This window comes from Sebastes fasciatus, chromosome 21 (genome assembly GCF_043250625.1).
Source record: "Sebastes fasciatus isolate fSebFas1 chromosome 21, fSebFas1.pri, whole genome shotgun sequence".
Lineage (NCBI taxonomy): Eukaryota > Metazoa > Chordata > Actinopteri > Perciformes > Sebastidae > Sebastes > Sebastes fasciatus.
In genome coordinates, this window is record NC_133815.1 from 13,151,708 (window position 1) to 13,168,560 (window position 16,853).

A 16,853-nucleotide genomic window follows, 5' to 3' on the forward strand; every position below is an offset into this window, starting at 1 on the left:
TTAAACACTGGTATCGGATCGGTACTCGGTATCGGCTGGAAGCAGCAGCCCATGAGGGAAAGTATTCGTCCAATCAACGAGGTGATCCCTCGCGTCCAAAAACGCCCATGTGGACAAGTACCATAAGAGACTCAGCATTGTAAATATTACTTGCTAAACATCAGCATGTTCGCATTGTCATTGTCAGCATGTTAGCAAGCTGACATTCACATATAACTGTAAGCACTCCTGTGCTCAAGTACAGCCTCACAGAGCTGCTATAGCTGTAGACTCTTAGGCTGCATTCACACCAAATCAGGCATGGCAGCGATTAGCGCAGGGTTTGTCTGGCGGTGTGGGGGTGCCACTTAAATTGCCCATTTGAGTGACACATTGGCCCATTGATCACCAGTTACGAGATTGGCCACCGCAGCTTTGACGTCGGGTGTTGCTTTCAAAAGTTGATTCTGTTTCAAATCTTTGCTGCATTTTTTTGTCCCGTCATCCTCTTATCTCTAGTCCCCCACCACCGCAGCCCAAACTTGCTCTACCCACATTCAAATGAATGAGAGCACTGGCGTTTTTTGGCCCAAGGCGTGATTTGGTTTGAATGCAGCCTTAAGTCTTCTTGATACGAACGAGAAGAAAGATGGAGAGGGAAGAAGAAGAGGAGAGGAGATGAGGAATAGGTCTCATCACGAGTGATTCACTTTGCTCGGACTCTCGCGCCTCGGGCTGGGAATGCACCCAAATCTCTCTCCGTGTGTGTGTGTGTGTGTGAAGCCATGTGTCTAAGGGAGAGACTAAAACATGCACAGTTACACAAACAGAGAAAGAGATGAGAGGCTTGTGGAATTCATGGCTCAGAAATTCCCACAGTTGATGCTTTGCTTTGTGTCAGTTATATATGTATGAATGGTCCGCCCGAGGACAAAAAATACATACTGTATCCTCACAGGAATAAAAAAAAAAAAAAAGAATCAGCTCATCTTATATAAAATATTAAGATACTATCTTTAAGAGGGATAAGAAATTACAGATGGAAAATATCTGCAAACTTTCAATATCCATAGCCTCTTCTCCCCTTTCTCTTCTTGTTTTATTCCCTTGCTTTTAAAAATCTCTCTGAGCAGAGAATATCAGAAAATAGAGGGGGGATTTACTATATGTAATGTTATTGAGCAAAGAAATCTGTAGCTCACATATGTTGTGTGCTTTATTAAGTCTGCTCTTTTAACCTTAAACAGTCAGGCTTTACTATACGGGCACTGAGCCCAGCTAATTCATTCCCAACAGTCTGGCAAAGGGCCCACAGTTAGCGCACAATGGACTACAATAATGTAATGGGCCTTATCTCCCAGGCAGAGTGAACACAGAGAAGACTGTTGAACAAAATGGCCTGTAAACGCGGGTGATATTCAATTAAATGTAATCTTCTCTGTTTTTTTCCCCCATTCTCGATCAATCTCCTGGTAAAGTGATTTCGATGCTTTTGATCGCACTGACTGGAAATGCAGTTTCGAGGGGAGAGGCACTTGAACGGCGGATACACAGTGTGAGCGTCAGGTCGCATTTATTCACACAGTGCTTTTAGTAATGCATTACATACTACACTATACCGCAGCAGTCGCCGTGCTGCGGCGAGCTGACACTGAGGATGATTTCTTAGACTTTTTAAAAAGAGCTTTTTGTAATCAGCGGAAAATACTGTCATTATTTATCTATCCCTTAAGATCGCCCCGCATTTTCTGTTTCACTTCGCCATCCGTTATACGCTAAGCCTCTAACTGCTATTGGACTTTCAGCGAAGTCGGTGCAAGATGGCAATTAAGCCTTTTGCTGGCGCTGCTGCTGGTGCTCCTGGCTGTGTTCATTCAAAGTAATGTGCTGCTGCCACTCTCTCCTTCCTCTTTTAGATCACTGAGCTCCATAACATCAAGAACATTACCCGGATGCCGCGGGAGACTAAAAAGCATGCTGTGGCGATCATCTTCTGTGACGACACATCCAAGACGTTCGCCTGTGAATCAGGTAAGTGCCTTATCCACCCTCCAAATTCAAATTAGTCTTTTTTAGCTACAGTAGAGCAGGGGAGATAGGAAAGTACTAGTGTTTGTTTTCATATTTTATTTTTTGCATGAGGGGTGGTTTGTGAAAAGTTTGTCAAGAAGCGGAGGAAGATTCAACTTCAGTGAGAGGCAGAGAGGTGAAAGAGGCGGTGGAGAATCGGGAGTTTAGCCAAGTGATGCTCATTTGCCGCTATATTAAGAAGTGGGAGGATCTGTTCCGAAATATTGATTTTCATACTGCAGGTATGAAAAAACTATATTGGGCATCATTCGCAGTGTGTTGCAACCCAATTATGGACTGTAACAATGGAGATTGCCTCTAATACGTGGACAGGAAGCCAAAAGAGGCACATGGACGGTTGGTTGGAGATTCAACAGTCTGTGCTTTAGGTGCAATTAAATGGAGCTATAGAAAGCCAGGGGCTGGATATATATAAGGTGGATGCACTTTAATGTGCTATACCGCTAAACAAGCGAGGATCTCCATCTTAACTCAAAACCTTGTGGATGCGTGTGCACACGTGTGCAGCAGTAAACCTCATGGGAGATATTGAACTTGAGCGTTGAACTCTCTCTTGCCTTTACTCTATTTCCCATGATCACTTCTCCCCCTCTCTCTCTCTCTCTCTCTTGGCTCATTTCCATGCCTATGTTTCCCCCTCTCACACCACCATATGGATGTCTCCATCACCCTGTGACCATGACCTCCCATAGTCCTTCACTTCCTGGAACCCCCCTTACATATACACCCCTCACTCCCCAGTACCTTGTGTGGGCATATATACAAAATATACAGTATGAAGAAATACATATATGAAAAGGAAATTGCCATCCACTTTAGTAGTAAAATAGGTATTTTTATGAGATTACAGTGAAAAAGTACAAATATCCCAGATCTGAATTGATTGCCAGGTCCAGCTGGGTCAGGTTACCTACATTGGATGCTAATTTGGCGTGCAGTCTTCCCACTACTGCGCGATGTCAATGGGAGTTTGGATCTGAAAACCGTACCTGGCAGGTGTAAAGCAAATCTCAAACTTATTTGAAGCTAGGAAGTGTTCACTGTTTTTGAAAAAAGAGTAAATTAGGCCTCATGATGATCTCCTGATATTTTATTTTTAAAAATAACCCTTTGATGCCTCCATCCATCCAGGCAATGAACAAAAGACGGTGACAGATCTTACATTTTGTGACAGATGTGTGTTTTGGGTGCATCCGTCAAATATGCGCCATAAAGAGATAAAGAGAGAGAGAGTGTGACCTGCAGATTGATTAATGCGTCAACTCTTCGTATTCCACAAATAATATTATTTTCGTCTGAAATCAAGAAAGACAAAGGATCTTCTGATTCGATTTCTCACATATTCTCTCACTCCAACCTCATCCTGTTTTTTTTCAAACAACAAAAAAAACACGCTTCTCCATCTTATTCCATCACACACCTACACCTCCGCACACACAAAGACATCCTCCTACCGGATTCCTTCATGCATGGCACATAGACTCTCTTGCTGATGAAGTGTTTGTTTAGCCGATTTTCCACTCAGTGGCCTTAAAAAGTGTGGGAGTTTAGAGGCACTCAGAGGCCAGGGTAACTCTGAATGAGAAGAAGCTGAATCTGGGGAGGCATGAGCAAAGGAGCTATGTGTGTGTGTACATCTGTATTTCTGCTTTCTGTTGTGTGTGAATGAAGTGCTTCAGGCAGCGGCAGACCTTTCCTTCACCCTGCAAAAGTTGTGTAGATCTGTCCCATTGGACACTACAGCTGATCTGACAAACGGGCTGATTTGATTAATAGACACAGAAACACAATGCTGTTCCCGCACCTCCAAAAATGTGTCTCTGTACACGTCGCTGGCCATAGTTACATATCCCAGAATTCAACGGGGCCTGGAGTTAAGGAGCTTCAGAAAGATAACCAACTCCGGCATTTGCCTCATTTCATACCTCAGTAACTCTCACCCAAAGCTCACATAAGACAATTGGAAAATCTTCTCCATTGTAAACACTGTTTTTTTTCCCCTGACTTAACAGGAAGATGAATTTGGTATTCACAAACAACAGATTGCCACACAGACTTCTAGATTTGATTCATGGAATCATTTGTCTCCACTTAGTCTCCAATTAAAAAATTACAATGAATGCCCTCCCCCCTTTAGGTGCCAGCTGTCACATGTTGTAGATATAACTCCCTACAGTACACAGAACTCAGCTCCTAAAAACCAAGACTGCTGCTTTGAATATTTGATTTATTACAAAATACAGTGAACCATTAAAGGAATAGTTCCACATTGCTGTATTTGCTTTCTTGCTGAGAGTTTGATGAGATCGATACCACGCTCATGTCTACATGTACGTAGATATGCAGCTACTGCCAACAGCCCCTAATCCCCCTTTCTTATACCCACGCGACAACGTAGTCAGGGTTATATAGCGCTCCGCGTGTCCTTCCATCCTTTTGTCCGCGTGTCACACTTTCGTTTCCGGAGCAGAACTCAGAAACTATTTAACTTAGGAACTTCAAATTTGGTATGATGGTTGACAGTGTGGTGTAGTTGTGCCTTTTGGGGGTTAGAAGTCCAGGGTGCCCAAAATTTCTAAGATTTTTGAAAAACAAACCAGACCGGACAATGCTGTGGTAGCGACCTTTCAATCACAAGTTAGCCACGCCTTAAAGCATCCCCTGCTTTATGGTCTATTTCACTCTAAATTGGACCATAATTTACTAAATGAACATCATGCTGTATTGAAGAAGACTTCAAACTAGCGATTGAGGCCATAAACTCATGTTTATAATTTTTACTGAGGTAATAAATCATGTAAGAAGTAGGCTCATCTTCTCATAGACTTCTATACAATCAGACTTCTTTTTGCAACCAGAGGAGTCGCCCCCTGCTGGCTGTTAGAAAGAATGCAAGTTTAAGGCACTTCCGCATTGGCTTCCCTTTTCAAAACCGGAGGTTTCCCTCTGGTTTCCCTCCCGTTTCCTGTCTTTGTGCTAAGCTAAACTAACAGCATCAGGCACTAGCCTCATATAAAACGTTTTGTACGTACATGAGAGTGGTATCAATTTTCTCTTGTAACTTTCGAAAAGTAAGCAAACAAGTCTGCTTATTCCTTCCGTTGAAATATTCTTTTTCTTTTTCATGCGTACATTTCCTTTCCAATTAACAAGCTACAGCTTCAATTTGGGAAAATAGCTTATTGATTGTCTGAATAGATGATCACCAGTTCCAGTTGTGACTGTGGCCATATTCTTCCAGCAGAGCTACTTATATTGTACAGCCTTGGAAGTGAGTATTGGCAAAGGAGGGGGGGAGAAAGCTAGCTTTCATCTGTCGTTGGCTGAGGCCGAACCCACCCCTTCTTTTAATCTGCATCCAATCGATCAGATTGATTTCTCTCCCTCCTGTCATGTCCTGTACATGCAGCATTTTATTGTGAAATTCCTGGGCTGATTTATTATGTGCATGTGCATGCTTAAACAACACACTAAAAGGCAGCACATAGTGGTATAGTGTGATCTGTGTTTTGTTATATCTGCAGTGTTGGATATGGATGTTGTGTGTTTGATTTGTGCCTTAACGCCGTGCCGCTGTGTGCAGAGCTGGATGCAGAGGAGTGGTGTAAGCTGCTGTGCGTGGAGTGCCTGGGCAGCCGTCTCAACGACATCAGCCTGGGAGAGCCAGACCTGTTAGCAGCGGGGGTGCAGCGGGAGCAGAACGGTGAGTGCCCAATTAGTCCCCGCTACCACAGACAGCCATTCGGGGTCAATCTCTCACACAGGGCCTCGCCACCGAGCAGTTAGCGGTCGCAGTGCGGGCCCCTATGTGTTAATGCAACTGAGTCCTCAGAGGGTTAGAGGAGCAGAACAGCCACTGTCCAATTAGGCCTGGCTAATAAGGGCCATATTTTTGTCAATATCTGATACCCTGTAACAGTTTTTAGTTACATTAGCACACTGTTGGTTCAACTTCAGAAGTACGTTTCGGATGTGTGTGTGTGTGTGTCGAAAGGAACCGGTGTGTGTGTGTGTGAGTTCGAGCTCACAGGTCACAGGCTGTGGTCGGGGCTCTGTTCCAGCCCTAATGAGAAGTGCTGTGCATCACTGGCTTCCCTCATAATGAAGCTTGTCACAGAGATGGATGAGATTATGGCTCCTAAAGCCATGTGAAATAAATGTGCTTCCCCACATATTCCACTCACAGGAAATGGAAATGGGAAAAGAGAAGAGAGAGAGGAGACAACAGGGCTGCCGCTATCGCAGTGGAACTCATTCTCTGTGTAATTTGTAAACTCGCGGAGGAAATTGAAAAGGCAACAGGCAAAGAAGAGCAGTTTAAAGTTGTAAAAGGGGCGAGTAATTGAAAAGAATCTGCCGTCATTTCAGCCCATTTCACTGCGGCCGTGAAGTGAAATTGCATTCTTCAACATAACGTGGCCTCATTTTTTTTTTTTTTTTTTTAAAGCTATCAATATAGAAGTTTTTGACTGAACTGTAACAACAAATCTCCTCTCACTACTGCAGAAGTTTTGTGCTCATACAAAAAGTTGCGGCAGTGTGTTATGGAGACAGACTGATACCAGCGCCTCTCTGCTGTATGAGTGAACAAAACAAGAGGACTCGGGCCTGCGACCACGTTTCAATTAGTGGCCCTCCCCAAACAGCAGGGGCCGATAATTAGATCAGAGTTCATTTTCACTGTCCCTAAAAATACGCCACGCTATGACATTGCCATTTTCTATCCACCGCAGACACATGGCTTATTTTGAATCATTAAGCGTAATTAGTGAGAACTAATTTAGATTATGGAGAGCTCGCTCCCTCTCTGTCCTGTCTCTCTTCCTCTCTCCCGTCTGCCTCAGAGAGTTAGTTTAATGTGAACCGGCAGATTTAGCTCCTTGATCCCAGTCCAGCTCACTGGGTGGTTAGTTAGACCCACTGTAGGTAAATAAAGTGCTATTTAAAATACCATTTTTAAGGGTTTTTGAACTCTACTTCTGCCACGTCGGATAAAAAAACACAAGTGAGAGTGAGTCAGAGCTAAGTACAGTCAATTTAGTGTATTCTTACTATGTTTTATTGTAGATACTGATTGGAAAATTGCATAGAAAATAGCTGAATCGACCCAAAATGGTGAGGCACACCCCACTTATTTGTTTCTGCATGCACAATGCTTATATTGTATAAGAATTCGATTTTTTGTTTCATGCTTCCAGCCTCAGAAACAAAGAAAAAACTAACTTTTCCATCCCTGCAACTCTCTTTTATCTTACATTATTCACATAGCGGAGTGACAAATAATCCATCACTTGATAAGAACTGATCCAGTATCTTAATCAAGCTCTCTGCAACCCCTTTTAAGATGTAAAGCAACACCCCAGAATAATCCATTTAAATGGCTAGACTTTAACTTTACTTCTGGTTACTATTTTTCATTAAATAAAAAAACAACATCTGATAAATTACAGCTAGAATAAGGAATCTTTAAGGAAGAGTAATCTCTACAAGTTTTGTCTTGTAGACTGCAGCATTTTTCAAATTCTTACAAATTGGGATATTTGGATGCCCTTAAAAATCTGAAATGCTTTCTAGTCGTGCATAAAAGAATAGGATGAACTGATTTTGGAGGTCAAAGGTCACTGTGACCTCATGCACATTCCCATTCTCGTGAACGTGATATCTCAGGAACGCCTTCAAATTTGGCACAAACGTCCACATAGACTCAGCGATGAAGGGATTAGAATTCAGTGGTCAAAAGGTCAAGGTCACTGTAACCTCGACATAACTCAAGAATTCAAATGCTGATTATGACAATTTCACACAAATGTCTATTAGGATTGTGGTGGAATTATTTCCTCTTTATAGACTATTAAACATCAATCCACAGAGAGCATCTGTCTTTTGGATTTTTATCACAATAAGTAAGGTTCATATTTGCGAATGCGGATCTCCCACCACGCCGTCCTGGGAAGAGCCAGAGACACTGAATGAAGTTCAGATAAAGATACTTTGACAGGTGTCCTTAAACACACCGTGTTTTGTCTGTGGATTCATGACCTCATGTTTTGAGTGTCTCTTTCTGCCTCTGTCTTGTTGGGAATTAATACTTGAAGGCTCAACTTCATGACTTCTTTGCTTCTGACAAACATTGGCTGTGAACCCGAAGGTGAATTCCACGGGTTGCCCGACTTCACTTCTGACAGCATCGGCTGTAGAAGCTGAAGGTTGGATTCCATGGGAGGAAGAAAGAGACAAGCTCTTGGGAAGATATGCCAGATATAAGTGAAAATGATGACATTTTGGACAGACGTGGATGTAAACTTGACTGGTTGACGGAGGCATACAACCACGAGGTGGTTATTCTGGTTTGCCATTGTTTGTGATCCATTTATCAATCAGCTTTTTAATCTTTCCAGAACGTTTCAACGTGTACCTGATGCCCACGCCGAACCTGGACATCTACGGGGAGTGCACCATGCAGATCACCCACGAAAACATCTACCTGTGGGACATTCACAACGCTCGCCTCAAACTCGTCATGTGGCCCCTCAGCTCCCTGCGCCGATACGGACGAGACTCCACCTGGTTCACTTTTGAGTCCGGAAGGTGTGTGTGCGCATGAAGATAAATGCTTGTGTGCGTGTGATTGAAATGTTAGCGGTGGGAGGGAAAAAAACAAAGTTCTGGAAATGTCATAAAAACTTCAACAAAGCAACTTTGGATATCCAAACATCCCAGGATATCAGCATTATGCCGCAGAGCAAGGCATTGAAGTGACAGGTGTCTCTGTGAATATGCGTCTTTGTTTGTGTACTGTATCTACTCACGCATGTGTGTGTGTGTGTGTTTGACTTCAGTGGGCTATTATATCAATGCGCCCCTCTGTAAGTGCACATTCAACCATGCATTTTCTTTTTTTGTAAATCAGCAATCCAAGAGCGAGCGCGATCAAAGCGTGTGCACTTCTCTCTGTCTCTGTGTGTGTGTTCCTGGCGCAGGATGTGTGACACAGGAGAGGGTTTGTTCACGTTCCAGACGCGGGAGGGGGAGATGATCTACCAGCGGGTCCACTCGGCCACGCTGGCCATCGCCCAGCAGCATGAGAGGATGATGGAGGAGATGGAGAAGAGCTCCCAGGTACATTTTTACATTTTCGCTTTTGTTTATCGGATTTGCCCGCAGCAGCTCGCAATGAGGCCATCACTTTTTATTCTAGTACACTGCCAATGGTACAAAACAGCTCATAATGAGTGCAAGTGTCAGCACGCCGTTGTTCCGGGAATATAATTACTTAATGCATGCATAGTGTGCATCACTTTCATCCACCTAGAAGAATAGTTTGTACAAAGACTGCGTCTGTGCACGTAAAAATATGTTTTAGTATAAAAATGCCTTGTTCCTCTATTATTTCTTCACTGTCTGTTTGATTTAGAGTGATCAAACTAGCAATGTCACGGAGGTTGTTCTCAGAAGTATTTTTAGAAACTAACGAACACAAAGGCAATAAATGATTTTCACACAAGACACCCACACAAATACACATTTCTCTCAAGGTATAGCTGCCTGGTTTCTCCCCAAAGAGCTGCCTTTGGACCAGGAGGCCTCTTGACCCCCCGACGGTCTTGGCCTCCGCTCCCTCCTTCCATCACAACACCCGTCCATCCCTTCCTTCCTCCCTCCTTCCGTCCTTCCTCCCCGCGATCATCTGTATTCTTTATTTATGTAGGCCTGCCTAGTGTTTGATGAGCCTTGACCATATGGCCATGCTCTTGGACCCCACCATTTGGGAACATTTCCAAATGCGGCATTTAACCCTCAGCTCTATAAATCACACGGATAGCCACACACAAAAAAACACTTGCAGAATGGGTGAAACTAAAGAAAATGCAGTAAATCTGCATTTTCTTTAGTTTCACCCATTCTGCAAGTCAGTTCACGTCTGTAGAATATTGACGTATTTCATATATTTCCAGCAGTAGTCTGGCTCTAAAGATGGAGCCTTTAGTTTCACTGCAAATCAAAAATCCAAAAAACACATCATCCAGTGGCACGACAACATCGCAATCCCAAATGAATCCTCATCTCGCCCGCCAAACAGCCATTCAGAGTGGAAACATGCCATTCAACACTCGATATGAACGCTCTTTGTTTACTGACATACCCAGAGCAATCCCCCCCGCTGTGAGTGACTGACTGAGAGTGACAGGAAGTGAGAGACACTGTGAGCTTTCTCTTGTCTGTTTCAGATCCACCCCAGAGAGACGCTAACCAAGTCCATCTCCCTGCCACGCAGCGCCTACTGGCAGCACATCACGCGTCAGAACAGCGTGGGAGATCTCTACAGTTACCAAGGTGCAGGCATGAAGTATCTAATTATCATACACACGGTGTTGCTGCTATTTCTTTACCTGCTTGTGTCAGTGGGAACGTGTGGAGCACACTGGATGGGAGGAGGTGGAGGAAAGACGAGGTGGAGAAACAGGAAGGCGGAGGAATAAATCTACCACACATGGGCCGTCATTCGTACAAAAAGTGTTTTTTTTTGTCCCAAGTGTTCCAGCTAGTCTCGCCCTATTGTTCTGTGATTGGCTTGTGAAGCGATGAAGTTGCTAATATTTCATTTGCAGTTGGCCAGTTAGCTATCTAACTTGCTAATTCCACTTTCATGCTACACTGGTTTTTATACTTGCCAACCCTCCCACTTTTCCCAGGAGACTCCCGTTTTTCATCGCCCTCTCCCAGTTTCCTTACAAATTCTTCCCAGATTTGTGACAGATCTCCACTCCTTTTCTTCGTCTGAACCCGTTTCTGGCACTGCGCAGCGTGTATAGGGACAACAACACAGCTACACCTGATGTTATTTTTAAATGGAAGAGAGCTGCTCGTGACACAACATTGAGCCGAGCTCGCCGCTGGGTCACAGCGTGCAGCGCCCCCAAAGTTGGGCTTTGCTTGACGCAGAGAAAAGCCATCAGGGCGCGGCACAAGCCATTGGAAATAATGGGTTCTCAGAGCGCAGTGGTGTTGTTGTCGCATTGTGTCTGAAAGGGCCTTCAGTGAGTGAGAGACGGAGAGAGAAATTAAAGAGTACCAAGAGAAAGAGATACTCAAGTTGTTAAAAAATTAATGAATGAAATGAATGAATGAAAAGCCTATTAGTTTAATTTTAGCCAAAGATTCACACCAGAGGGGTGAATTATTCTATATTATTTCCTGAGAATTAAGTAAAATTAAAGTAGGTCTACTTAACATAAAAAATGCTGTTACAGTGTACTTATTATTTTGCAGGAAACAGTCTTTTGAAACCCATTTTTTTTTCCTGGCAGAAAGCCCTGAAGGCAAACTTCTCCCATGTTCAAAATGAGCAGTCGAGACAACGAGTACTAACTAATCACAGCACAGTAGTACTAGCCAATCACAACACAGCAGGGCGGGACTAGGCTTAACACTCTTGGGGTGGAAAAAAATAAATAATGCACAAAAATAACCTCTGAATTCCAAATTAAATGTGTTCAGCTTTGAAGTCTAGATTTATCTCATAATGAACCAGTACAGATTCTTAGTTTCAGTCATAAAAGAATAGAAGAAGGAAATTGTTTCGAACTGAGTCAGACCAGTGTTTTTTTCTGTGATAAATTATAAAAACAGAGACACACAGGCTCATTAATACGAAAATTATTTGTGGGTTCTGATTCAATATATTGCGATATAGTAAGCAAGGCTATATATTGTGATTTTTAAAATCTAATTATAAGAAAACTGTCATAGAATAAAGATGAGGCTTCATTGTATTTGTCATATTCAACCGCTGTACTATTAATTAAAAATCGATAGTGTTTTTGAGAATTAATACAGTATCACAAAACATATCACGATACTCAAGTGTTTCAATATTTTCTTACCCCCCTTATGTCTATATGTGTATGAGAGGGAGAGAGATACATTTCATTAATGTTGTTGCAGCAGGTGCTCTATAGGTGCTCTATAGTATCCAGCACTGTGTGTCCCCTGTATGCACTTAATGTACACATAGAAAGAGTGTGTTAGTTTGTGTGGGTGTGTTGACGTCTCGACGTAGACCAGAGGCATAAAAGGTGATTAGTGAGCTGATGAGATTACGCTCTGTCCATGGTATTAGTTGATTAGTAGACTTATCTGAGGATTATGGGCCTTTTGGCTTTCACTGATAGAGCAAAACAGAAAGCTGGGCGAAGATGAAAGTGGCTCCGACGTCATCATTTTCTTTTGAAAACCTAAGGCTGGATTTAGTTGTTTTTTTTCATTATCATTTAATTGTGGCCCGATAAGCTTAAAAGCAAAAACATGTCTTCCATTCCAAACATCAACATGTTTTTTACTCATTTACACTAAACAGAGGAGCTTCCACCTCAGGGTCATTATTTCTAGGCCCAGTCTCCTTTTTTAAAAACTCTTCCTCTCCATACTCCGGTGAGCAGAGGAGCCCCTCTCTCATCCATCACCCTGGCATCTCCGCTGGTCCTCCCACACTTTCTCCGCGTGTCTGTCCGATGCAGAACACCTTCTCCTGCTCATACACATTCAGCGCCGACGTTATCTCCCCCCCTCCTTTCCCCATGAATAAATTGAATGCATCAGTGTGTTTGAGGACGCGGAGAAAAGGTCTCGTCAGACAAGGGAGGCGACAAGGTGATTCTGGGGAGCGACGGGAGTTTAACTCCTGTTGTGACACGGGGATGTTTGGACGGTGAAAGGCATGTTGGGAGAAGCTCACACACGTTGTTGTTGGGCGCTGGTGCTGCTTTTAACATGGCTGCGAGCCAGTCTTAAGATGTGGGGAGCCATACAGAGTAATTGCATTGATGTCTTCATTGGCAGAAGGTCTCCACCTCCCTGGAGCTCTTTTATATCATCTAGCTCTGTGTGCTGCTCTCTGCACTCTAAACATAACCTCATATATGTTGTAACAACACTAAATACACACAGCGTCTTTAGCAGGGATTGTGAATACATTATTCACATATAAGCAGATATTGTATTCTGAACAGAGTCCAGGTTTTTTCTCAGGTTATCGTATGTCAAGCACAAACTCTTGCACAAATAGCAATAACCTAGTGGAAAGGTGTTCTTTAATATTCACTCCAGCTAAGTTTCTGAATGCTCAAAATCGGCATCAATCAGAGAAGTTAAGATGAAGTCTTAAAGAGACTGAAGAGTTTCTGGCTAACAATGCTAAAATGATGAGAGGAAATGCACCAAACTGCTCTCAATTCTGAATTAGGAGCCATCAGTCCCTCACACCAACACCCTGAGCAACAGGTGATCTGAATAACCCTCCAATCAACTCCGGAGAATTGTGACATTCAGCTAAAATGAATTGGGAAAGGGAAATGATAGCAGGTACCAAAGAATGAGGGGACTGCTACAACAATTTATACTGTCCATAGAGGATGCATTTCCATAAATCTGTTTAAAAATCATATCTGAAAACTCATCAGAATCAGTAAGCCAGGTGACTGTTGTCTGTACAGTGCAACATTCATTGAGGTTCATCCAAAATAACTTCCATCACTTTTCACCAGATTCGTTGTGCAGTGCAGGATAAAGCTACGAGGTATATTAGGGCCATTGTAGTTAAAAAGAAAAATAACAATCAAGATTAAAGTTGTACATTTATGAGAGAAAAACTCGGATATTCTGACATTAAAGTCTCAAATGTATGAGAAAAAACAAAGCATTTCAGCATGATTTCTTGGTTACTGCTGACATCACAATGTATCTGTGGGCACCCATATATACCAATGAGCATACCAAAATATGTAAAATGTAATTCACTGCAGAACTACCTTACCTATCTTCCTACACCTTAACAGGCCTAGCTGTCTCTGCTCAGAGGACATAATGAGGTAAACCTGTTTGCACTCTCCTTGATGGAGCTGCTGATCTACCCTAACCTCCCAAGCAGAACAACAACTAAGAAAATCACACAATAGGGTGAACTCAACTTTATCAAATAAACTGAAACATTGGCCTGAAATTAATAACCAAGCAGACACAAAAACACTGTTAATGTTGGGGAACGGGGCCTAGATAGACGGATATTGTTGTTAAATAAACATACAGATAGTAGCTTTACGTCACATCCTTAGACTTCAGACACATGCACATATTTAGTAAATTATATAGTAGCAGATTTCTTCAAGGAAATACAACTTGAATGAACGCCACATGTGAAATTAAAATGTTTAATATAAGTAGTGGGTTTTTGCTTCAACAGCAGACATATAGATACATCAACCTATTTTTATGTAATGGCGATATTAGAAAAAAAGGATTTGGGTGCAAACAGAGGTAAGAAATGAGGAATTTAGAACACGGTGGCTGGCTGCCTTTGCTCCTCGGCTGTATCATTGCGTGCCTGATGAATATCCAATCAGCACAGTCAATTTGCTGAGTCATGCTCGGGTTGCTTTCAAATACCCTGCGGGTCTCGGGGAATAATTAAGGAACACGGTTTCCCGTCCCGTCGAGGTTTACCCACCTATTTGTTTATTTCTTTGCCTCGGTTAATGGGGGACCTGGCAGTGAAGTACTTCTTTATTTTAATATATTTCACATCTGCTTTTCATTTGTCTGGAAATGTCTCAAAAATACATCCCAAAAGCCTTGTTTGCCATAATTGAAAGTAATATTCGTCAAATGTGTTTTGTTTAAAAGAAACAGAGGGATGTGGTGTAGGAAAAATAACACTCAGCTTTGATCATCTTGCTATATGAAACAAAAAAAAAAACAATAGTATTCATCTTTTTAAAATAAAACCAAAGATGTTTAATCTCCAGAAACTATACACGAAGACTTTCTACTGCGTTCCACCTCTAGTCTCCTAATGTTATTCACTCTTTTGCATTTCAGTGATACTGCTGTGTTCTCTGAGCTTGCTGATGCATAGAAATAAGTGCACTTTAAAGTTTCGCGTCTTGAAAAAGCAAGGCGCCACGCCTGTCGGAAGTGGTTCAATTACCAACTCTAATATTGGAATGGAAAAGGGACAAGAATGCTTGTATTTCTTCTTGGATCCATTTTATGTAATCTTTTGCCATTTCACTATCTCTCTTTCTCTCTCTCTCTCTCTCTCTCTCTCTCTCTTGCATTTCCTTGTGCTCCGCAGTTTAGGGCCGTAGCATTAGCAATTCTAATGGAATGGAGCGCTTTTCTTAGTTTGATCGGCTGGGAGTGATACGAGGAGGATTTTTACAGAGAGGGAGCAAGTATCAAAGGCGCAGGGACAAGACGATAGCAGAACAGGATGATAGCGCTATCTTATCTGCAACAGGCGACGAGGAACATAGTAGATGTAGATGCAAAAAAAAAAAGTGAATCTCATAAAAAATTCATTGCAGCCAGGTAAAACTGAGTTCAACTCAGCTTTAGAAGTTTTTAATCTCAGTCATCAGCGTGCATTATTTGAAATTAACTGACCCAATCTTTGGGCTGCATTGAATTGGGCTTTTTTTGTTGCTCCTGTTGCTGGTCCACCACACAAAAGATGGATGTCAGCAGTTTTGCCTAATCCAGAGTTAGTGGTACAGTCAGGTGACTCTTGGGAAGTATTTAATTTCAGTCATCAACTTGCATAATTTGAAATGAACTGACCCAGTCTTTGGGCTGCATTGGATTGATATTTTATTGTTGCTTCTGTTGCTGGTTTACCACACAAAAAACACAAAACTTGATGTCAGCAGTTTTGCATAATCCAGAGTTGGTTGTACACACAGCCTCTCTTTCTCAGGTGATGCTTGCATAGTTTTTAATCTCAGTCATCAGCTTGCATTATTTCAAATTAACTGACCCAATCTTTAGGCTGCATTGGATTGGCATTTTATCGTTGCTCCTGTTGCTGGTCCACCACACAAAAACCGGATGTCAGCAGTTTTGTATAATCCAGAGTTGGTTGTACACGCAGCCTCTCTTTCTCAGCTGACGCTTGGGAAGTTTTTAATCTCTGTCATCAGCTTGCATTATTTGCAATTAACTGAGCCAATATTTGGGCTGCATTGGATTGATCTTTTATTGTTGCTCCTGTTGCTGGTCCACCACACAAAAGCTGGATGTCAGCAGCATTGCATAATCCAGAGTTGGTGTTACTCGCAGCCTCTCTTTCTCTGGTTACAGCTGTTACTAGGATGCCATCTGGGTTATCGCACTGTGTGAGGAAGCAAGGTGCAGACAGGTGTGTGTGTGTGTGTACAAGCATGCATGAATAACTGCTTGTGTGTGTCCGGGGTCCGCCATTGTATCTGCCAGTGTGTGTGTGTGTGAGTGCCCTCGCCGCCTTGTCCTGTCTGCTCCGGCCCAGCAGCTGCCACCCCAGGCCAGATAGGATGACATGACCTTCCCTGGTAATGAAAAGGCACTGACAAATCACTGTCTGCTTCTCATAGGGATAAGAGAGGAGGAGGGATGCTGCCGACACCACCTCCTCTGTGTTTTTATTACTATTTTTTTTGTCTTCATTCGCGTCCAAAAAGCGTGGCTCTCGTCGGGGGTCTGGCATCGCACAACAAACGCCGCTGTTTACGACCGAGGAGATGATGAGATCTGCTTCGCCCTCTCTGTCTGCGCTGGGCTCCCTGCCTCTTTTTTTTTTTTTTCCTCCAGCCCCAAATTGGCCTTGGTTTTTTTTGGATGGGGATTGTCTTGGCAAAGATGTGAAGAGGATATGCCTGGTTGCGCACCAGTCGTCTCAGCAATCTATTAGTGGAGAAGAGAAAAAAAGTGTCCCCCCTTTTTTTAACCTGCAGTGTTTTCTTTTTCTAGAACAT

At 42.7% G+C, this 16,853-nt stretch overlaps 1 protein-coding gene across 1 annotated transcript in view; it reads left to right on the forward strand.

Moving 5' to 3' along the window:
• dok6 (docking protein 6) overlaps nucleotides 1–16,853 on the forward strand; it is a 48,984-nt gene that overhangs the window by 27,765 nt on the left and 4,366 nt on the right. The window contains exons 3-7 of the mRNA XM_074622535.1: nucleotides 1,896–2,010; nucleotides 5,654–5,773; nucleotides 8,469–8,658; nucleotides 9,051–9,189; nucleotides 10,299–10,404. Of these exons, the coding sequence (XP_074478636.1) occupies nucleotides 1,896–2,010; nucleotides 5,654–5,773; nucleotides 8,469–8,658; nucleotides 9,051–9,189; nucleotides 10,299–10,404 (670 nt within the window). The remainder of the gene's footprint in view (nucleotides 1–1,895; nucleotides 2,011–5,653; nucleotides 5,774–8,468; nucleotides 8,659–9,050; nucleotides 9,190–10,298; nucleotides 10,405–16,853) is intronic.